This window comes from Neodiprion fabricii, chromosome 1, assembly GCF_021155785.1.
Source record: "Neodiprion fabricii isolate iyNeoFabr1 chromosome 1, iyNeoFabr1.1, whole genome shotgun sequence".
Classification (NCBI taxonomy): domain Eukaryota; kingdom Metazoa; phylum Arthropoda; class Insecta; order Hymenoptera; family Diprionidae; genus Neodiprion; species Neodiprion fabricii.
In genome coordinates, this window is record NC_060239.1 from 3022953 (window position 1) to 3047530 (window position 24578).

A 24578-nucleotide genomic window follows, 5' to 3' on the forward strand; every position below is an offset into this window, starting at 1 on the left:
TTTTTTTTTCTACGTTTCTGCAATAAAGTACGCCTATCTAATCAAACTATAAAATTGATGGGGTTCTCCTATCGCTCGCGAGACCCACACATCTGTCTCTTTTTCCAAAGTTCGGTGAAATACAGCCCCCCTGCACAGTCGTCGCGGTAGTTCCATGGACCCGATCTATAGCCGCCGCCTCGTATCCTGAGAATGGTAAAAACGATCTGAAAGCATCGCGCCGCGGTGCTGCGCCATTGTCATTCGTATATTAACGTCGCTTTCAAACTCGTTTGATTATTATTCTCATAGTTCAGCCGCAATCAACGCGGACAGAGTAATTGCTACCATAAATTTGTCCTTCGGGTTATTGCCATATACAGGTACATACGTACAGATTTTCTTTTCAGGCTAGAAGTCGCAAGTAGAAAACTTGATTTTTTGTTGTTTTTTTCATTTGATAAAACGAAGAACCGAAGACTGGAATAATTATAATTTTTACGCAGCTCAGATATGTCGGATAGAAAACAGAATCCAACATGTCTGTTGGTAAAATGATAAAAGAGATTAAAAGGAAGTTGCTGGCGGAGGCTGACCTGCGGAGACCTAATCTTTTTATTTAGTTTCTCTCTCTTTCCCTCTCTTTCTCTCTCTCACTCTTTCTCTCTCTTTTTCCGTAAGTGCTCCGCGTCCACCTATTTCTCATAAATTTGAATTAATTTACATGTATTTGAATTTACTGCTGGCCATACTTTATCAAAGCAATTAAGCTTTTAAGCTCGCATTTGCATTAATCCCCTGTTTATAATTACTCTGACTTTGAAGGAATTCAAAAGTTTCGGCTGCGGCAAGGACGCATGCGTCTCGCGCAACGTGTTGTAGATTTTATCCGGTGACGTGCCGGAGTTCGGACTTTCGATCGCCGCGATCCTCGTGCGGTACGTACATACCTGCCCAGAAATTTTTACAAGAACACTTGACAACCCGAAACTCTGCGCCACCAGATGAGATACCTGATTGCGGACCCCGCAGTGAGGAAGAAAAAATACACAAGCAAAAAAAAAAAAAAAAAAAAAGGAAAGAACCACGTAATTGACCACAATCGATGTATAATCGCACCCTAATTGTTCCCGATTACGCATGTACCTTACAACCGTGCCAACGTATATAACCATGCAAGGTAATTACGCTCTGCGAGGTTCACAGTTATATGTATACTTCAAGGAAGAATCGATTAGCGAACTACGTTTCCCTTAATATACGATCGGTTGATTGTTTGTAAGTAATTGGACTGCAGTGGTGCACACATGCTTGTATGCACCTGCAACGATTAAGCTCGCTTCTTAACGTATACGAACCGTATTTGAGGTCCAAAAAATACAGAAATCAGTATATTATAGTAATTATTTCACCGGAGATTGGATGCGAAGTATCAATCAACCAGCACGTAAAATATTATCGATGCAAATACCAGACAAACTGTTGACACGTCGATTATACCTACTCGTATGTGAGGTAATTATGCACCATTTCCATTAGACGTGCGTATAGTAACAAGCAGAGAAAACTGGAATCAACGGAGCTTATTCTTCCACGCAGCTTTTTTCACACGGGTTTATAAATGGAAAAAAATAAAAAATTGGATTCTGATGGAAAAAGAATCCGGAGAAAAGTACTGCACACACGATTTGGGGGACCAAGTTTCAATTTTCCGGAACATTACCTCCCTGAGTACGAAATTGGTGCGCTTATCGGTAGATTCGACGAGACAATTCGGAATCGCTCTCGAGTGATTATGCGTGCACGTAACAGTACATCAGTACATTCGACACCGTTACGTGTAAAATGGTAAACGGCATATCGTGTGTCCGTCACATACCGGTTTTCCGAGTCTTACAAAATTTCTCTGAAATGTCCACCGTGATGCAGTAAACTCGCTTGAATGAGGGAGAAAATCCTGTATGGTGTTACAGCGTAGAAGCGAGTTAACGATAATTCCAAGGAGTTGGCGCACCCCTTAGCTGGAAAGCCGAAGGTGTAGAAACACGCGTGTACATCACGCATACGTAGGTACGATACATTTTGAAGTGGAAACCAGACGCCCCTCGCACACGCTGTGTCATCCGGCATTGTGTGTCACCATGTAAAACGGCGTCGCGCGTTTCAAAGTCGGGTCGACGAGACACCAGCTAGAGCCGAGGCTAGACGGGACTGCGGGATAAGGATGAGGAGGAAGAGGAGGATGAGGTGGGCGTCGCAAGGTGCGCGCTAGGCCGTCTCGCGTGCGGAGCATTGGTGTCGCCGGTTTGGATTTAGTGCGTGAGCGCGTGTTGGCGTTGCGCGCAGCGCACTTACGTCTCTGCGCACTCGTCGTCCCTGGGATCGTTGTGCATTTTGTGCGTCGCGGTGCGAGCCAAGTGTTGGATATAAGGTGTGTACAATGTGTCCATGTTGTACCCTCCGTACGAATATACACGGGTTTCGCCGGTGTGTGACGAGGGTACGTGTATATTCCTGATCCTGACTGCAGCATCACCGGCAGCAGCAGCGGCAGCAGCATGGCTGGCAGAGGGTGTGGGGAACGAAGCCGAGGCTCTATTCAAAGCGGATGATTCAGTGGCCGCTGCTGCAGGGGATAAGATCTCCTGGTCCGCCGCCTCGTTCATCTTCCTACTCACCGGCGAAACGACTTTCCTCGGTTCGAGAGCCAACGACCAACGAACCGACCAACCTGTACGCAACCAGCCGAACGACAATCCTTTCCGTTTCTTCTTCGACTTGTTCGTAGATAGCGGGAACCGAGTCGTTCCAACGATCGCGGTTCGGCCGGTATAGGAACTCTAGCCGCGGTTATCTTGAGAAGCCCGGGTATACGCGTTACCTGCCTGTATTCCCGCGAACGGGGCTCGTCGGGAACCTTCTTTATTTTACCCCCGTTTTTACCGTACCCGAATCCCCCTTTTCGACCTAGACGCGTCAACCGTAACGATTCCCGAATGCCAGCAAAGTAAGTTCGATACGCAGGGAGCTGTGGATTTTTTGGCACCAGAAATCGCCGCCCGCGGGGCGCACCCCGTTATAACACCGGAATCGCGAATGAAGTAGCCTGCATGCAACGCGGCCACTAGTTTCCTAACTTTCTGATTTATCGCTGTTCATTACTACATCCGCAAACCGTCGAATAATACTCGAGCCCCCGTGTTAACAACTGCATGTAAAACCCACGAATCACAGTCCCGGCAGCCAACGAGCCATCGTCATAGGCAACCCGCTCGATAGAAGGCTAATTTCGAATCTATACTCTCCACCGTTTCACGCAAAAATTATCAACCCCACTTTTCGCAATCATCTGCGCAAACACGCAGGCAACTTTTAACGCGTCTTCAAAGTTAATTTCACCATTTCGCCTTCACACGATGTGACGCTGATATTAACATAATACTCTCGAATGGTCAACAATCACGAGGTTGTATAAAGTGAAAATATAATTTTCGGTTAAATGCAAAAGAATTTTGAAATTCGGGTATTCTTTTCTTCAAATAATCTTACAACCTTAATCACGCGCAAAATTTATAGACGCACCTCGATTTAGCCAAATAGCCCCTAATCTTCATCTTTACTTTGAATTCGCACCTCATTCGTGACTCTCTTGCAATTACTTGAGGTCGGTGAGGAATATCGTTGTTGGAGCACTATGGCGTCTCTCGTCCATGGAACCGGCTCGCCCCACCTGAACGGAGTCCTGGAGCCGGTACGGGGCCCCCTGGGGCCTAAAGAGACTCGGGTCCCTCCTCTGGCACGGAGCGAAGGGACCGCCTGTGTAATCCCGCTTGCAAATTATCAAATCATCTAGCCGATACTTGTTAACTGCACCAAGTTAAGTCATTATGACGGAATGCCGCCGCGGTGGCATGAATTATGTATCGATGCATGCCTATATATACTTTCACAGGGTTCGAGATCCATTCGGTACCTGTCACACGGACATTCCCCGGTACCTCGCCCACTCATCTTTTCGCCAAAGTTGGCCAATTTCATCCGTTGACACCTCCCGTATCCGAGTCTGCGCTCCGACTTGGTTAAATTTTTCGAACCTACGTTCGAAATCGAATGCCGTTGGGGTGCGTCGCAATTTGCAACTGCGTGAGATTACACCGGTACGACTTGGCATTTATTAATGCCTCTCCGACGATTCCCGGAGTTTTTTATGCACCCTGCCTCGACCGTTGAGGATTTGTAGTTTGCCAAGTTTTAAAAGGTTTCTAAAGACCTCGAGTTCAGAGGTAGTCAAGCTCTCGTGGTGCAGGACGGGCGCGTGGATCAGGATTCAGCTCGTACCTTAAACGCGCGGCCTCTCCGCAAGCAGCGAGAAATAAGGCGGCAATAAAGCATATGTAAAATATATTCTGGAATTCCTTTTAGGACGCAGATATACGGTCTGCTGCCCGTTGTTCGGGTCTCTCCGACGCATGCGTGCGATGCAGGGATGTATTACAGCCACGGTGTGCTCTACGAGTCAGTGTGCTTTTACACTTATATCTGTAGCCATCCCCGACCCGGCAACCACAAGCGAGAAAGATACTGTGACAGTGGTGAGACGGCGAGTCTAAGGAGAGAAACATATGCTCGCGGTCGAATAGGTGCAGAGGTTCGATTCCGCCATTGACACGAAATTCGTCCTCTTGCCCCCGTATTAAACGTATCAAACCACCCTCTAATTACCGAACTCATCAAACGCGCATTTATATACTGCATACGTGATCGAGATACATTTTTTACCAATGTTCACCTGCAGCGTGAAATTTTTGAGAAACGAGAAGGCGAGAGAAAATCTCGGAGGATTTGGCAGTCCGGGGGGATGGAGGTGCCGTTGCAGGAAGAAGGAGCGAGGGGCGAGGTGTCGCCTTACAACCGGCTCGCTTACCTGCGCGAAAGCCTCCTTTGCATTCCATCTCCTTCGCCATCTTCGACGCTTTGCTTCTTTTGCCACAGGTATACGTATACCGAGCTATACGTTCACCCCTTTGCCCTCGTCTCAGTTCTCTACTCCTCCTCCTCCTCCTCCTCCTCCTCCTCCTCCTCCTCCTCCTCCTCCTCCTCCTCCTCCTCCTCCTCCTCCTCCTCCTCCTCCTCCTCCTCCTCCTCCTCCTCCTCCTCCTCCTCTTCACCCTCCTCCCCATCCCTTCGCGTTGTACATTTCTCGTTCTCCTTTTGCCTGCAATGCACCGTTGCACCGGTCGCTTCTCTCGGTCTTTGCATAATTATAACAGTTACTGCGGCAAAGTCGAAACCCGACGCAGCGCGGGCATGGCCGAAAAGTAGCTGTGCGATTGCTGTCATGTATTACGTATTTATACCGACATTCACGATCTATAATCCGTAACGGTTGTACTCGACCAGTTGGCAACGTTTGCTGGTATTATTATCAGATAACTAAAGAGTCGAGAAAAGTTCTGACAGGAAGAGTATCTTGCAGATCAATTTTTGCAATCATGTTTTTTTTTTTCGAAGAACGAATATGTATAACGGATCAATTATTATCATAGAATTCTGTAATATAATGGGTTACGAATGAAATTTTACAAATTAGATTAATTTGCTTTTAGAATAGTTCCGGATATTTATGTTCGATGGGAAACTTTTGCGATAAAAGTTTTTCCAAGTTTGTAAATCGGTAAAAAGTTCAAGATAGAAAATCCACCATCGTAGCTGTGCATCGCTAGAGATTTTAAAATAAGTTTGCCAATGTTTGCGATCAGATTACCTTTCTTTTTTTTCTGCCCGATTCGCAAAAAACAGCTATACGACATCGAGATATCAAATAGTTTACCGCCGCGCATGTAAGTAAAACTCTGCAAGGGTGAGAATTATCTATGTATATACCTACGCGTTCGTGTCACAGCGGTAAACGATCTCTCGAAATTTTAGGGGAAGCTTAAAAAGAAGATCTGCTCGGATGCAGGGTTTTCGAGGGTAGGTAGGTACCACAAATTAAGTCGCGAATTGTCGTATAATATAACTAGGCATTATTTGATTACCGAGGGTGGCATAAAATATTTACGGTAATTAGCTCAGAAGCTTTCTCTCGTGCCTTCACTTTTCGTTCCGTACCTACTACCCCCTGAGCCTGGGGCCTCACCCTCCCTCTCTCTCTCTCTCTCTCTCTCTCTCTCTCTCTCTCTCTCTCGAACGCCCAAGTAAGATAGGAGGGTGGGTGTAGCCTCGGAGCTTCTCTCCTGTTCTCTCTCTCTCCTCGTTTCCCTCGTCTTGGCTCTTGGCGAAGCTGCAGCCGAAACGCGGGCACGTAATACCCACCCGTTTCGCCCCTGCAGCCACGTCTTGTGTGTTCAGAGCTCCCGCCGTTGTTGTCCCAGCGGACGCCGGGCAGAACATCCCCAACAAACTCCTCGGTATGAGATACGCGTAGCTACGCAGCGAGACCGTAGCTCACCGTGGCACTCTCCCCCCCATCCCCTCTCGTTCTCTCCCTTGCTCGAGGCAGGTAATCCCCTGGAGGGCGTGAGTTACGACCCGCGGCCTCGCGCGCTGGTCTCTCTTCGCACCACCCTCCCCACCTCCAGGAGTTCCTCGGCATCCTCCCACCGGCTTTCGCCCTCTCCTGAACAGCGTCCCTCTCTTTCTCTTCGTTTCGAATATCTCTTTCCCTTCCTCTCCGGCATACCTATCCCTACTCGGGGTTCAAGGATGGCGAGAAACAGGGCAAGACAGGGCAAGCTCAGAAGGCGAGGCTCGTCGCCGACTGTATAAGCGCTGAGCGCGGAAGACGCAGCTGGAGCGCATTTGTCAACCGTAATTAATAACTTATATCGGGAGGAGAGTTAACGAGGAAACCGATGCCGGCCTCTCAGCCTAGCTCTGCGACGTCTCGTAAGTTCAGGAGAGCCTCTGACGCGGGGGTGAGGCCTTCGTAAATACGAGCTTCGTTGGCACGGCCTGCGTGCTTTGCTGCCTACCGCGCATCCGAGGGTGCCTGCTTCGAGTGGCTCCTGGGTAACGAGGTTAACGAGGGGCATCTGGCTCGCCCATGATCCGCCGCCCGGCCAGCCGGCCCTGTGTACCCTTCCGACCTTTTGCGGAAGAGCGAAATATTCCAAGGACTCCTGGAGGATCGGTCGAGATGAGAATAATCAAGGTGCGCGCCGCTGCGTCGTATAGTCACGGTTCCATATTTCTATCCGTGGCTAATTCTCTCTGTCCGAAACTCAGAGGGCTGGTATCCATTATTCATGCTACAGCATTGGACGACGGATGTATGGACAACCGGAAGTCCCACTACCCTCCATGTTCGTCTATTTGCGCTATTCCGATCGATGATAATTCTTGCAAATTTACGCCGCAGTTTGACAGTTTCGTTTATGGATCGGTAGCATCAACGGATGCAGCCGGAATCAGCAATCGCGCAGGGATGGCGGCGGAGAGAAGTTTTTGCGAAAACAAAAATATTGTATTAAGCCAATCGGAGAAGTCAGCTTCGGGGTTCAGGAATTCCCTGATATTGGCGAATGCACTGTTCTGCACGATCGGGCAGATTCTTATAATGATCCTTGGCGATGCCGGTGACGTAGGGTAGGCGGGTGTGTTTATACGCGCAGCCAGCTCTCACCCCAGAGAAAAGCGATTGCTTCTGTTTCCCAGCTCGGTGATCTTGTAACGCGTGTCTACATATGTAGCTCCCTGATGTACCGTATACCTACGCGTAGAGAGTGTGTGTGTAAGTCAACGTAGAGGCTAAATTGGTATCACAAAAACCTTACGGATTGCCAATCTCACGTAATTCCGTCTCGGCGAAGAGACTGCAGGGTCGGGGGATGATGCATAGCGGCCAGACTAATCTTATAAACCAAAACTTTGCTCATGGTTCGGACCTCCATCTACCCCAAGCTGAGGAACGACTACAAGGGAGGCGGTCGTCAGTCTAGTGGCCTAAGCCTATGGGAAAATCGCCGTTCGCTAAGAAAAAGAGAGAGAAAGGAGGGTAAGAGAACGCGGGCGAAAGATACATTTCTCCTGCGGTTCGGGCCAATTCACTTACTTTGATTTGATTGGCTCCACACGTGTAAACGCGCGCCTCCGACGCCGCAGAGCGCGCTTAGCACTCTTGTAACACACGTAGCTAGCCGTGCACGGGGTATGTAGATATCAACGTCTGGGTTCGGATTGCGTGGTGGCTCGCCTAACGCATACGTACATACGTGTAATGGCTGTATATACGCCGAGTAAGGGGGTTAAAGGGGCCGCGGGTTCACTCCATAGACGGCGGATAGTGAAGGGAGGATTTTGGCGAGCTCGTGTTTTGCGAACCACGAACAAAGTTATGGGAGCCCTGGCAGCAATCAGCGTATTGGCTCTTCTTATTAGAGTTGGCAACAACTCTCCCGTTTTCCCCTTTTATTGCCCGCGCCCCCATCGCCTCCCGACCTCCCCAAAGAACGTCTAAGCTTTTTCGGCCTTCGGCTTCGCGTTCGCTCGGTTTAGCTCCAGACAATTCGCGTACGCTGCGTTTCGGAAGAAAAATGACTCTCTTTATAGGTACCTAGATATACTGTCCCACTCGGTATCTTATTCTCGAGTAAACTCGCGTTTCGTAACATCAAATAGTGAAATTAGTTGAAACGTATCATCTTCACTCACCGCCTCGCCGGAGCAGCATTTAGGAATTCTGGTCACTACCTGAAAAATGAAAGAAAATGCACGATTATTTTTCAGCGATAGCCAATTTAATGACAGATATATACCTACGTATATTCGTTTAGTTCTATCAAGTATAGATGACCTGACTGGTAGTTTGGGAAATTCATAAAACGGACCGTTATACATTCCGATAGTCTTAACGAGTTTGAAAAGTTTAAAGGACGAATACCCGAGCATTTAAACTTTCCAACTATGATCGTTTTAGCCCCATCCCCATAGTGTTATATGTTCACTCTTCGAAGCGATAGCTTAAGTGAGCGAGTGAGAGATAGATAACGAAAAGTAGTCGACTAGCCGATATCCAGCGGAATTCACATCGATCTGCGAGAGGATATTTTCACGTTTCGGCTAATCACACGCGTCGAATGAAACGGCGTGCCGCCTGGTAGTAACCGGTGCACACCGACCCAGCAAAACCGAGAGGGGAGCAACATCCCTGCAGAGTTTGGGCGAAGGCCCAAGCTGCCTCTCGAGGATGAAACACATTTTGCTATCCCCGCATGAAATTTATCCACCCTCTCGGTTAAACAGCCACGCACGCTTCTTTCTCCTCCCCTCATTCTTCCTCTTCTTCTTATTTTTCCGGGACGCATAAGGGGGGTGGTGAGTCTCCTCAGGCAACTTTGTTCCCCATCGTCTGAGGCGGGAGCTGTTGGGTGGCAGGGGAAAAAGCACCGAGATAAAGAGAAGGAATGAAAGAAAGATGGAGAAGCTGGGTAAGAAACCATGAGCGAGAGAGAGAGAGAGCGAAGGAGTCGCGAACCTGTCACATTTTCTACTTTACCCGAGACGTATGGGGGCGGCTTAATTGGGGGAACCCCCTCTCTTTTATTTATAAGTTTCGGAGTCTATCGCCCCCGCCCTGCGCCCCGTGAGGGTGGCGAAGCGAGATGCCGTGGAAGTAGCGGGGGTGGCGTTCCCCGATCTCCTCGCCCCCTCTCGCCGGCGGACCCGTGTGACAAATAACCCTTATAAACGCCGCTCTATAACTCCTGCCTCATGCCGCGAGTCCACGTGTAGGTGTTCGTCGGTGGATGGAGGGGGTGAGGGAGAACGGTAGCAGCACCACCGGTAGCAGCAGCAACAGTGGCACCCTGGAACGGGAATCAGGGACGCCCAGAGGGAGAGAGCAGCCGAGGGGGGTGAAAAGGGGACGACGGTTGGGCGCCGGGCCACTTGATTACGTCGCGATAATAAACATGGCGCCGATATGAACTCCCACGCGCTCCGCCTAGCTGTGTGTAATGCAACATTGTTTTCCCGGCTAACGTGTATACCTATATACGTTGTAGGTACGTACATACGATACGCAAACCCCCCGTATACGTATACACCAGACAACCACGTGACTTTATGTACCTACCGCCAATAATAGATTGGTTAGATACGGGTACGAATATAATGCATTTATTGGGGGATGTTTCAAATTGAGTTACCGCATATACCGCGACGCCTCTCTCTACGCTGCGCAACGCGGTCGGCAAATCGACACTTCGTTACGATGTTTATAACCAGCAAATCTCCGCACAGGAATTACAATCGATATTTATCTGCAATAACCCTCAAGTCCATCATCAAATTCGCACCGGGATTTACATGCGTGGAACGGTGTAACCGTGCGAGCAATCATTTTCTTCTCTGTGTATCGGAAGGATAGATCATTTATCGGGCTGTCGTTGATTCTTTGTGTTGAAATGACAAGAGATGAAAAATTTGCAACGTTACTACCGTACGTAAACCCTGGTTGATTTTTCAGCAAGTCTGTGTTCAAGGCGTTTGACACGATTCACAAGATGAATTGACAATGAGATAAATTTAATGTCGTTTCTCACGTGAAGATCAAACGATTCTTAAGACAATATACGCTTCATATTTTACCGGTATCTGCAGCTGAAAAATGCCACACAACGAGTTTAAGAAAAATTATGTCAATACTCCACGAAGCATTTTGGTCCGAAATGAACCGTAACGATATAAATCACCTGACTCCATAGCTCCAACTCACCGCTCGATTAGGTACCATTCATAATCCCATCTCAAACAAAAAGTTTGAAAAACCACCATTGCACTGAGTCGCAATCATTCGAACGTACAGGTACAGGCGAAGTCGAATGTATACATTTATATAAATAACTCATCACCCAAGCAAACGCAACCGCATCTCTATAATTCTCAAGGATGCACCTATGAATCTCAGAGTACCAGAGGTACACGATACCTACATGTACTTCCAAAGAGTATGGTGGAAAAACAAGAAGAAACAAAAAAAAATACCGAATGATAATGCACACGTGGAAAAAATATTACCGGTTATATTTCGGTGTCGCCAATTAGTCGCAACGCACCGGGAAATCCCCTCATACCTATAGTTACAACACGCGACACCGTCGAACCGTATAGCTGCTGGCGCGAAGGGTGTAAGAGGGTGAGGAAAGCGATGAGTTTACGGGTGTGAGTGAGTAGGTGTCACGTAGGTGCGCGTACGAGCCGGTGTCGTCGAATTGGGTGTGGGTATAATCGGGCGAGTGTGTGCCGAAGTACGTACGAGTACCAACGGTGGTTGGGGCGGCGGGGGTGGTAGGGGTTTTACGAGGCAGTAACGGCCGATAAGGTGAGCCCGCGCCCCCAGCGGAGCTTATGCCGCTACCGTACCCAAGTGGCTGTTCAACGCCCAGGCAGGCCGTGCGGATGCATACGCGAGGAGTTCTTCGCCCCCTTTTTTTTCTCCCTCTTCCTCTTCCGCACTCCAACAGCCCCATCAAAGCTCCGGGTATGTAGCCACCCACCCATCCACCCGCCAGACTATATCTTGTATATGTACACCTACCTGCGGCACACCGCGCACACACGCAGCTCACGCGGAAACCCCAGCGCTACACTTTATTTAAAACCATTTACACGTCTCTGAAGCTTTGCCTCCGGCTCTGTATATCCTTTTCCTCCACTCGGTTGTATCCCCTGCAACTGCACCGCGTACCTACATGTATGGGTATCCAGGCACTGGATATTGAGTGCCGTGCGCTACTGACTAGCACCGGTTATTCCCTCGTTGACAATCGTCATGGAAGATCAAACTCGATCGGTGAATCATTTCCTATTGTTCATATCCTATTGTTCATTCTCTGGCTGGCTATAAGGTACATGCACACAACTAAGCGATCATTTTTCCATGAACATGTACGTTTACCCCCATCCTCGGATCATCATCGTTGTCTTTAACGCAACGCGCGCACAGCCACCCGCGGCAGCTGCCGTCCGCGAATCCTTGAACGCAATTACACGTGGTATCGTAACTAACTGTCGGACAAATAACATTTTGCGATCTACGTGTTGGTTGAAACCAGTTTTTGCGCCAATTCCTAATACGGACGGATATAATAAATCGTGGGAATTAAGATGAATGTCAATTCGTACATTATTTACTTAATGACATCGTCGTTTTTTTTCTGTTCTCTTCATTTAGTTTCTCGGAAGAGTAGATTATTGGCTTTGGATGTGTGATTAAATCCCGAGCCGTTAATATACGACGACCGATTGAATCACCGGCATGCCGGACTCGGTACCGGCTGAATCATACCGATATATACAATATGGACTTTCGGCTCAATCGCTTATTTGAGTTTTTTTCCTTCTCCTGTTTCCAGGAGCCAACGGACTGCGCAGGCGCGGCCGGCAGACATACACGCGGTACCAAACCTTGGAATTGGAGAAGGAGTTTCACACGAATCACTACCTCACAAGGCGGAGGCGAATCGAGATGGCTCACGCGCTTTGTCTAACGGAAAGACAGATAAAAATATGGTTCCAGAACAGGAGGATGAAGCTGAAGAAGGAGATACAGGCCATCAAGGAGCTCAACGAACAGGAGAAACAGGCCCAGGCGCAAAAGGCCGCTGCGGCGGCCGCCGTCGTTCATCAACAACAGCAGCAACAGCAGCAAGGGGGTGGTGGGGGCCCAGAGGCGGGGAACTAGGGGTACGCCCTGCACCGGACACCCCCAGACCACCCGCACCATCCTCTGCTAGCACCGCAATGTACACAGCTATATTAAGGTAAGCACTATCTCAGATTTTCTGCTACCGATTTGTGAAAAAGAAATTTAGATATCCGAAAGACGATTAGTCGTTACTCGCGAACCGTTTCAACTTCTATTCGACGAAAGGAACCCGCGAGGCGATCATCCGTGACTTCGTTACACGTGATATCATGGTACTATATATGCATGGTGTACGTTGTACTAACGTGCGCGTCCGAGGTGTATGCACAGTGAAAACTAGATGGCAAAAGCTTGCAGCCGACTTAAACGCGTGGGTAAATTCAACGCCAACGTTAAAATGTTGCCAATTCGTGATTACGTTGCCGAGGCTTCATTTTTCACATTGTATATATAATACACACGTGATGTACACGCATACGCGCGTAATCCTTATACCGGTCGAGGAGTATCGGCACCGCGAATACGTGTAAAGCATATATAAGATCGTACATCTTTCGAACGCGTTCGTGTACCGGTGGATCGGTAATTAAGCGATCAATCCGAGGGTATATATCCACGAATTATGCAGGGATATACCGTGTTGGCCGTTCGTAGGTATACAAGGTTCGTTCCTTCAAGTTTAACTTAATTATTTTAATTAATTCAGCGAGCGGAGGATCCCTACCCTAAGCTATTTACGACCTCTCCTGTATTAGGTAGACATACGTACGTACCATACCTTGGGTACACACCTTTATGTGGGTATAACCTGCAGATACATCCATCCTCGCCGGTGTACCAGGTGTGCGTTTAGATCCGTCGTAGGTATAATAAACGTAGAGAGAGAGAGAGAGAGAGAGAGACCGTACGGTGAAATCCACGTCGACGGCAAATTATCATTGCGACACGGTAAAATTCTGGAGATTTCCCTTCTCCGGCCGCAGGTCATTCTCTAATGTTTCATAGTACATATGTAATATATCAGAAGTTTAAGGCGTGAGCGCTTGGCGGAATTTTGGGACCGCGGCGGAAACTCGATTATACACTGTCAGAAAATTCACATTGTCGATAAGAATCGACACCGATTAGTGTGAAATTAAACATCATCTTTATAAATCGTTCGATTCGCGACACTGATTGGTCTTAAAATCAACACCAAAATGACGTGGACTTCTATAGAATATTCTCGGTGTTACAATTAACGCCGCATTTCTAACAGTGTATCCCCGTTGAAAATTATACACTCGCGTTCCACGTACGGATATCCATTTGGAAGACGAAAGTAGTTGTACTCGGTTTATGAAATGTTAACCCCGCAGTTCTCGTTGCTGAGCTGTGAGGAATACCTGAACGCGGTATCATCCTTTACGTACCTGAATTCGCACTCCATCGCTTTCCGCACGCGGCGACCGGCGATGTATACGGGTGTCTATTTCCATCCAGAAGTTTTGCATTCGAAGGTAAATCTTTCAGGAACGGATGTGTACGCGTGTTTGCAGCATGAATGTACGTGCGGAGATCGGCTGATTTCCGAGGAACCGGTATTTCGCCACGCACCTCCTCATTTTCGGCGTTACAATTGCCCATCTCATACCGTAGAAATTAGAAAGTTTAACATTTTTTTTTACCTGCAGGTATAAGGTGACCCGAAAAAGATTGCGGAGGGTAGTCGCGCGCGATTTTTCGTCCATTTGTCATCATATCCCGGTGAGATAATTCGACACTTTCACCGAAGTATAGTTCGCGTCTAAGGAGAGCGAGTGAAAAAAATAAAACTTTGGGAGAAATTTTCGGGACTTTTCTTTTTACCTTTCTCACCCTCGGCTCTACAGCGCCACTTAGTTCCAAGAAAATGAAGGACCCTTAGCTCGATGCGCGGTTCGACAGTATTGGTCGTAAAAAAAGGCTCACGATTTCGACACTTTCCTTACCACGGCAGACTTTCTCCGGGGTAAATGGAGGGTTTTATGACTTTTTATATCCGTCTGGGTTGGTGAAAATAACCCAAAGAAATAGAAAAACAATTCTTGATTTTCCGTTAGAAAAATAAAAAATAAAAAATCTTTGACAGACTTTCGACTCACACGGTGCGAGACAGATGACGGACAAAACTGACCGTTCTTTCCGCCTGCCAACCAACGAGCTAAGCAGCGACTCGGTTACTCGCGTCTTCAAGACAGTCGCGGCAGGACGGAAAAGCCCTGAGCTATGGGACGTCGAACGTCGCGACGTCGTCCTTCGTCCTCGTCGGAAGTGCAGGAGCTGCAGCTTCCAGATGTTTTCAGAAATAACGATACATACCTCTCTCCAGATCTTCTGCGGTAGTGAAGTGAAGTTAAAAAAAAAAAGGGAAAGTAGAGAAGCCGGCACCGGTTAGGCCCTGATTTGTGTGGCTGCTTTGTACCCTGAAATAAGCACGTTCTACCCATATACCTATAGATGGACGCGCGCTCCCGCGATGCCATGTTTTTTCTGACGGCCGTCGTCTCATCGTCTACGTCTTTTAAAGTGGGAACCGGTAGAGCTCGCTACGTTGGTTAGTGAACTGTTGGATTTGGAAGTAAGGCACCGCGGTTTCAACGTTGTTCGATGGATCACGATTCGTCGTAAATTCCTGTCGTCGAGGCTCAACCTAAATTAAGCTCTCCTCGAAATTCTCAACGACCGTAGATTTATGTAAGCTTTTATCTCTCTAATCATCAGATTTATACCCAAAAGTAACGTCGGATAAACGAGCACAAGTGAGACTTACGCGCGTTTCAAAATTCAGCATGCAAATATGTTGGTTCTATTCATGAGAAATTTATATCCGCAATCCGGTGAATTAAAGCTTGAAAAAAATTAAAATGCAAAAATTCTCTCTGTTTACAACCAGTATACGTTAAAGATTTCTTGGATTATTAAGATAGCACGATTGTACCTACATAAAAACTTACAGCTACCAATCCGCCGCAATTATTGACGTATAAAAAATTTAAGGTACCTATAACAAAGCAGGCACTGAATGGTACCTTATTGTCGAATCAGAATTTGATTCTTTGACGAAGGGGGCCGATCCATGAAACCTGATCCAGTTTATTCATTCGTTTCGTCTCCTATTCCAGGGGTCATCCGTCGATGGTCAACGATTGGCGGCGACCGTTTTGGACTTGGCGTATCGGAATTCGAGCCACGCGTTTGCCGGTCGTATCTCGCTTTGCGTGTCGTGCAGTCCTGCATCACGGATGCCAATACGTTTATTTATTGGAATACCGGTTTTAACGAGTACAACAAATGCAGCAACGCGTCGTAGAGAATGCTGTAACGAGTCATTCGCAGCGTCAAGTGGATGTTATTACATAGTTTGAGCTGTGTAGCTAGTGCTTGATAAATTAACCGACACCCGGAACGTGTAATTAGTGTAGCACCTTCCGTAGCCAGGAATTACAGCTTGACCATTGCTCCGCGATTGATTGATCGGACTTGCGCAATCTCTTGTTTACAGCACTGCCAAAAATTATCGAGTAATTACTGAAGATCAGGTGTCTATGTTTAATTCTAAGGTGTTAAATCGAATATTGAACAAGCTGATCAACAATCTTGCGGAAGGTAGTGTTTGACTTTATTGAAAAACTGTAGAGGATAAAAATTCCAAAGTTTCAATGAATTCCGACAATTCCAAACGGCATAGTCTGGCAATCTGGATCATATGGACAATCGGTGATGAAAAATCATCGCTAAATCACCGTGGGTATCGATTTTAGTCAATCGGCTTATTTGCTGGTTAATTGAACCCCGTTAAGAGGCAGTGAAAATCGGAAGAGTAGTAGGCGACTAATTTCGAGCGAGCCAGGGGTTAAGGCGTTTTTATTAGCTTGTGTTGTCTGACACGGCGTGCGTGCGTCTCTCTGTAATCATGCTTTTGTACAGACGGCGGTGCCATCTAGCGGCGTTAACTGTCGTCGTTTTAGTTATGGCTGCTTGACCCTCCGAAGTAAAATGGGCGTGGCATAGAGAGGAGGGCTTTCTAGGAGGGCGGCCTTCCTGTTGCATAATAACCTTACGCGCGCGCGAATCTCGACTGTCGAGCCAAGAATTTGAATTTTATGGTTTATTTTTTTACCCGCGAAATCACGTGAATTTTCCAAAGAAATAATTGATGCTTGGTTGAAAGTCAGTTTTGAATTAAAAAAAAAAAAAGAGTGAAGAAAAGACAAGAATTTGAGAAACGATAAATTATAAAAAAAAACAAGAAAGAATTATTCAAATATTTCAATTTTAGAGCGCAACTTTAAAATGCAGTGATAAAGCACGGAGAAAGTGTTATTTTAAATTCAAAGATAACGAGCGAAAGACGAAACGGAGTAGCACTACGCCTGGTGGGACTACTTTATTGGTTGGTCGTTCGGTGAGGAGATGGCAGCACGAATCAACGTTACTCACAGGGCCATACTCCATTCCTATTTTACCGGCGTGTCCTCCCCGTCTCGTTCGATCGGTATGACGGTTAATTTAGAGCCCTTCTATACCAGCTAAGTAAGAACGGCCAACAATAGTGATTATTCGTTGGTAGTCCGACGATTACCAGTAACCGGGGTTTATGGTTTGTTTTCATTGTTCAGCCGGTAACCGAGACGCGCGGCACGTGCCCGAGGAGCTTGGCTTGGTGAGAAAACGGACATGCGCCAACGTTGGTACAGCAAGTGGAAGCTCCTATGAATGTGAATGAGCGCGGATTACCGTAGCGCCGGGGGACTGCTCGGTGTTGGTATAGTTCAATTCCGCAGTCTGGCTTCGGTCTGGCTTTTGAAATGAAAATAGACGTTTTATTAGGTAGTAAAACGTGATTTCGACAGATTGATGCCAGCCCACCGCGCTGCCGTCAAACGATGCGATGGTCGGTGATCTTTATTGGCTTGTAAAAGGAGACATTTATGATCCATAAAGGCATCAGCGGTGCGACAAGTAGGTAGTAGCCCAGTAGCCGTGCCCCCGCCTCCGCTTCCCGCGACTCTCCCGCAACTCGAAATCGTGAGTCAACCCTTCCTCCTCAGCCCCGGGGAGACCATTAGCCCCTAGACGCCCTTCGTCTTCCGCGTTTCCACGTCGCGACCAGAGAGTAGTAACGACAGTGCAACGGCCAAACCGACACCCACGTACTGCCAGCATCCATGGGCACGCGCCATCGCCCCCGCCTGGCCTTTTACGCTGATATTCGAAAGGAACGGACGGGCCACGGAATACCACCACCTCTGCTACACGGAGGCGCCAACCGAATCGAGAGAGCCTTCGAGATTTACAGGTTGCGTTACCGCGGTAGCACCTCGTAAACTTGGCTTAACGACTTCAACCGGGCCTAACTGCTTCCTTCCTGCAATCATCTCCCGACCTACCCCTATACAGAGTCACTTTGTAGCGCCACGCTTTCGCCGACATTTGTACAGGATGGCCTCGCGTCGGTGCAAAGATTGTCCGCGGTCTTTTAAAATCTGCACTTCATCAGCCGTCCACCACCGTCGATTACCCACATTTTTCATCCTCGATCAGAGACCGGATCGTTCATCAAAGCAGCTTTTGCAGTCCACCCAACATGGAAACGGTGTTTAAATTTCTCTTGCGTTTTCGCTTCTTTGCCATCTTTGACAAATATAGTCAATCGACTAAAGAAGCGACGTGATGTATATGGTCAGTGACAGATTGAGGCAGATCTACCAAACGTGCTTAAGAGGTAGTAGTTAGGTTTCAATGTCACGAGGGAATAGCAGGTACTAATGTCTTGAGCATTAATCTTGTTCCGGGAACGCCGACTTTGCCGTTGGCCACGTATCGCTGTTTTACGATTTGTTTTGATTGCGGGTCATTACCATATAACACCCTTCGTAATGGGTACAGCGACCACACGTTAAATCTTCTTTGTTGATTTTATCATGACATTTATGAGCAGTTATTAGGTGATACCACTCGGACGATCATAAAGTCTACGCCTTTGAAATTCAGGGAGTAGGGATTCTCCTTGAAGAATAAAGTGGCGGGGAGATAAATAGAGAGAAAGGGAAAAGTGACAAAGAGGAGGAGTGGGAGAGGTTGTCTCCAGAGAATCAGAGAGGGGAGGCTTATGGGTTGACGAAACATCCGCTAGATGCTGCAAGGCTTCCCAGGTCGCGTCGGGCCCAACCATGTTTCGAAGCCTGCTTAAATTGTTCAGGGTACTTCATTCTTCGTATTAGTGATCGCATCGATCGGCTTGGAATTCGACCAGAAGTCGAACTCACACGCAACCATGTCGTTTCGATTCAATTTCGGAGCTCACGCAGAAGCTCGTTTCTCTTCAAATTTCAACCAAACGCAATCACCGGAACGAATAGATTTCCGCGTGATGTTTCATCAACGTTCGATCGCATAGCCTGGGGAACACAAAAATTCGGTGTTAAGGGTGGAACTTGAGAGCGCAAACACCTCCCGGAAGATTGCAATTAGAAAGTGCAGGGGGGCTGATTTAAATTCGGTACATATGTAGATGTAAAACGCGAAATATCCGGTTTCCTGAAGATATTAACATTTTTTGAACGGAGAGCGGTCGGGCTACCGCGGGATTCGGGGTGCACGATGATATAGTTCGGTTGGGTTACAGTAGCGACGATACTGCAGCGGGGCAACATTTGCACAACAATGAGAGGTGCTGTACTCTAAAAACTTCCAGAATTCCCGATGCTCTTTGCGGGCGAAGGAGAAGAAAGAAGAAAAGGGAAGAGAAGCTAAAAAAATAACAGAGAACTTGAGGGAAAGAGAGGGTGCTGGTGTTCTGGCTCACTCTCCCGCTGGGATGGGATGCACCCAACATACGGTCCCGCTCGCTAGAGAACCAACGAACACAAAACCCAGTCTGACCTTCTCTTTTTACCTTTATTTTTACCTACCTTTTTACTTCCAACATTTTTTATTCTCTTTCGACGAACCAAGAGCCGGGCTATCCTGCAGGGCCTACTAGCACGCATCAGGGATGGGTAGATATTTCGAACACAAGCAATCGCGCTGCCGACTAGCGACGTTGCCAAACTGTAAGGTTCCCTTTCAATTTTCGACAAATCTCATCCCACGGAACCATGTTCAAACTAAGTCGGAATGAGCGGACTCACGAGCGTAGGGACAGAAGAAAAGGACATTAGTTATTCGAAATGACACGCAGATCACGTTACCCACTTGCGCGCAGCACATACTGCTGGATGGATATCATGATATAATGTGGATAACGCGTATGAGGATAAAGACGACGACGGTACTGAAGATGCGGCGGACCTCGGAGGAACGGGTTCGTATTTTAATTTAGTGAATTTATAGCTGGCAAACGCGGATGATACGCCGGGATAATACGATATGGGAGGACGTGAGCACCCGTGGCATTTTTTGACGTGCGTGTGGCTGAGTTACAGGCCGACGGTTGGTCGATGGGTCGAATTGGACAGGGTGCATGCGTACGCATAATACTACACCACAAAGCATCCTCGCACGAAAATTGTACGTAGCTGGTAGGCGAAGATCGGGGGCGTGGTGGCGTCGGATCCACTAACTTTTACCGCGGCTTAATACAGCTCGGGTGCCGTCGTAAGCTCGCTTATTCATCGTAATATTGAAATAAGCTTTCTAAAGTTTCTGCAAGGGGGTTTGCGGAGGCGGTGGTATAACACGAGGTGGAGCAGGCAGGGAAAGAGAGCGAGCTAATTGTGATACACTCCGCAGGGAGTCCGCGTCTCAGGGATGGGGGATGGTTCTTCCCATGTACGTACATACAGAAAGTTTCACCCACACCTACCCGCAGTACCCGCGCCAACGGAGCCACGCAGGAGTTGCTCACCTACCGTACGAACTTGAGAGGAAGAAGAAGAAGAACGAGACGAAGGAGAAAAGCGGGAGACGCGGAGAGGGGACAAAGCGTAGTTAGTTATATACGTTCGGGCCCACACCGTCCATGTTGGCAGCACGGTGTTTTTCATTTTCTTTATATCACCCTTGACGCTCATAAAACCATTACCCGTGACCGAGCGAACACAACTTCTATCCATATAAACCGTATACCTATACTTGCCGCTCCACTTTGACGCGATACCAACTTGCAAGTTCCTCGTGCTTCTTCTTGTTTTTTTCTTCTTTCCACTTTCTTCCCTTCATTTCTTTCCTATGCTTTTTTATTCCTTCGTCTGTCTCCCGTGTCGCGTCGCGTCACTCAGTCATCCAGTACGAGGAACCCAATTTCTTTCTTTATAGAAAGTTAAGTCTCTTAGGTGCACGACGGGCAGGTGGCCCGTGGGAAAAATTCAATTCCACGGATTCGACGGGTCTCCGGATAGCCTCTAGGTTTCTAACCAAGTTTTTCCTTGTCCACTCCTCCCCCCACCGGCTTCTTCTGATACAACTGATACAATCAGACGAATCGAAACGGTAGGCCCTGTACTTCAGCGAACGATCAGCATCCATCGGAAAAAGAATCGTTCGTCAATTCCGCCTTACATTGAACTCTTTCAATCGCACTTCGCGGTATTGATTAGAATCAGAATTTCGAACGAAGAAGCGTACGATGTGGGATTATTCTTTTTTTTTTTCGTCGACTGGAGTATGAGAGAGAATAAATTCACCCTGTGGATGAAATACGGATGAAGATAGTCGTCGTGTATTCAAAGATCTCTAGAATTTCTCTGAAGTCTAGAAAATGTCGCGAAGGTCTGGAAAGAGAACGGATCCTGGGACGAATGAGTAAACGAAAAAACGGACAGAGAGTAGTGCAGCAGATAAGTCCTTGCCTCGCCCCACGTTATTTTTTTTTTTTCTATAATTTTTTTTGCTTTCGCATTCGCCTCTTACGGGTTCTTCCTTTTCTCACTCAGATTCCGACTCTCTTGGCGTGTGATTAATCATCGGTCTCCTCTCTCCAAGGCTTACAGGCCGCGGTCCAGCCGACACCATCCGATGCTCGTTTCACTCCCACATTGAATTCGTTCCGCAAACAGATCGAGTTCTGTCTCCGCAGGGAGCTGACCGCGCTATTCGAGCGCACTCGCGAACGTTCCGGGGCCCTCAAAAGATATCTCGTACAGCATAGTACGCAAGTCGAAGAGGTACGTAGGCAGGTTCAGGGAAGGAGCGAGGTACCTACACGGCAACCACGCGCAGTGTACCTACCATGGAAAGGTGGGCAGCCCTGTGGCGCTGAGTAGTCCAGCGCCGGCAGAGAACGCAAAGTCCTTGTTGAATATCCGAGGTAATGCGTCACTCGCGCGATATCACCGGCAACACGTTGAGATTATACCCTGTACAATATTTTCGTCAGACGTTGGCTCTCGCACTTCTGCGCAGGCAAACATTCTCGCTGCCCGCGTTAAATTGGTCCCTCTTCACCGGAAGCTCCGACCACGATACCATGTTTTCGGGCTTCTCTCGTGCCGCCGACCTTCATATCCGACGATTTTAAACACGGTTCACCGTACGGTATTAATTAGGGAAATATTCAGCTAAAATAGAGGTAAATTCCTCCTCTCGAATGGTCGCATGGAGGATCGACCACCAATACCAATTTGGTAAGGGTTCGTCGGCGTTTCCAGAGGGTTCAGGCACTTCTGAACAAGTGGGCGGCTCGGGCGTTGGCCGGGGGCGATGGGGCGCGGGGCTTCGAGGGTCGGGGGTCGGTCCGGGCAAGGGTGGTAAGATAGGCGGTCCGTCGCACGGAGGTGCCCCGCATGGGGTGGCTCTTGGCTCTCGGCTCACGCGACACCCGGAGCCATCTATATCCCCCGAGATTTATGGGCTCCGGTGCAACGGCTGCCCCAGCCTGCGCTACACGCCGGCACGTTGCGGTGTGTCGGCTATGGCGACGAGCTCCTCTCTCTCTCGCTCTCTCCCTCTTTCGCTCTCCTTCTCTTCGCGTTGGTCCATACCGGGCAGAACTTCAGCCTGGGGAACCCCGTCGTGATCAGCGCAATGTTGCCCCGCAGGGGTTACGCGCAATTCGCGCTCATGCACAGCGCGTCTTCGATATAAAAAGTTTCACTCGATCTCAATCCGATCCTCGGCCCCTCCCCCCACCCCTCCTTACTTCTCCCATCTCATCCTCGCCTCCAGTGGCAAGTGGTACCTACCACCGTCCAATATAATCTTGCCGCGCGATGTAGAGATTCCTGCAGCGATGTGAGCACGCTCTCTCGACGAACGAATGGTCGAGCATACCTCCACTGTGTTTCGATATTTGGCGATTAATTCTAGGCAAATGATATTTGCCAGTCGTGCGATATCGGTTCCAAACTAAAGACAAAAATTCTTCCAACAGACCGGTATTTAACGTTATACTGACTTTTGACCGTAATATAGATAATCGCGATTGATACGTAGAATTGAGATGACGGTATCTCGTGCAATTAAGTCCCCTCACTTCTAAACGACACCGAAAATGATCCTATTCAACGGTAACTGATGTAGTCCGTGTCACAGAATTCGTGATAGCACGTTGCCGGTTGATCCAGAGTTTGTGAAATTGGTATACAAGTAGGTTGTTGTACCCCCTTGATCGCGACGTCCGTTGGCACCCTTCGCGTAGCATCCCGGAGGTAGGTGGGATAGGTACGACTACCCCCTTCCATCGAGCCAACCCCCAACGCGGCCGACGGCCGGCCGGTTTACGAGCAACCTGTGGTAACGAGGGCGATAGATAATAACCGTTGCTCCCCCGACTCCTAGGAACTCGCTTCCGTCTGCACAGGGACATCGTGAACTCTGGTGTTAGTCTTCTTGTTTTACCGTGGAGAGAAAGAAAAAAGCAATACAATCTCGGAATCTATTCGAAAGAAGTGCGGAAAGAAGAACCGTCGGTGTATATTTATCATCCTCCCTTTTTTCCCCCTTTCAAAATGTGTTATCGGGTCTGAAGTGAGTCGAGTTTGAATAAGGAAAAAAAGTCAAACTGTTGGTACGGTACATAAATTTCATTGACTCCTTTGACTCGTTGGGATATCGTTGCACCGGCTTCGTAGGAAATGCGAAATAGTCGCGGGGCACAGTGTCGCTGGTGAATCCAGAGGGAAGACGTACCTACGCGCGTAAGGAATTTATTGCGGCTTAAAAAGTCTAGCCGCTTTGAAATCCTGATAAATGCGTACAGGGCAAGGCGAGTTCTTCCAGGTTATACGTAGTGCATACCCTGCACACTCTTCCTTCCATCCTACATATATAAAGCGTGAGCCGGTATGAACGCCTTGAAACTCTAGGCCGAAAGGTAAACTGCAAGGAGCAGGGAAGGCCTCGACTTTGCAAACAGCCGCTTTGAAGTGGAAACAAAAAGAACCCACGAATCGTCAGGAAAGAACAAAGCCCAGTCGTGAAAATTAGATTCCAGAGGATGCTCGTGAAATTTGCCAGAAAAATAATACGATCATCACGTAGAGGAAATTCCAGGAGGATCTTGATTGAACGTTGCATCATGAGAAAAGTCTATGTACCGGTGTACAGTCAAGTCGGTGGTGTATTATAAAAGTGTCTGGCTTCTGCCAAGAGGAGTATGAACCTATCTTTGGTGTTGGTTGGCTGGGCGATGAAACTGCGGGTTCGGCTCGAAAGAACGGCGGAGATGCAGGACAAACAACTTTTTCGCGTCCTATAAGGATGAGTAATGGTGTTTCTACTTTCGGTACGATATTTGGTCGCGGTTCGGTTGGCTCGCCACGGCACGTGAGAGTAGGACCTCTTCCTTTTCTCCTGCATGTTTTCATCCCTCCCCCATCCCTCGGGCACCGCGTATTCTCATATCGTATATCGAGCTCCCTCCTCGTCGGGATGAAAAGGAAGCCGGGGAGCATCGGATCGGCTTGGCCGTTGAGCTGACCGTCCGAAAACCCTTCTTCGATCGGTGACCACGGTGGCAAGCCGTCGATACATCCATGACTGAGGAGGA

The 24578-nt window shown here is 48.1% G+C and overlaps 1 protein-coding gene across 4 annotated transcripts in view; it reads left to right on the top strand.

Annotated features, from left to right (window-relative positions):
• LOC124188170 (homeotic protein ultrabithorax-like) overlaps positions 1–24578 on the top strand; it is a 118953-nt gene that overhangs the window by 68547 nt on the left and 25828 nt on the right. For 3 of the 4 annotated variants that reach the window (XM_046580685.1, XM_046580665.1, XM_046580696.1), the window contains one exon: positions 12336–12743. In XM_046580685.1, coding sequence (XP_046436641.1) covers positions 12336–12664 — 329 coding nt within the window. In that variant the 3' untranslated portion in view covers positions 12665–12743. Of the gene's footprint in view, positions 1–12335; positions 12744–14301; positions 14431–24578 lie in introns of those variants that run through there. The other variant, XM_046580675.1, reaches the window with a different exon arrangement.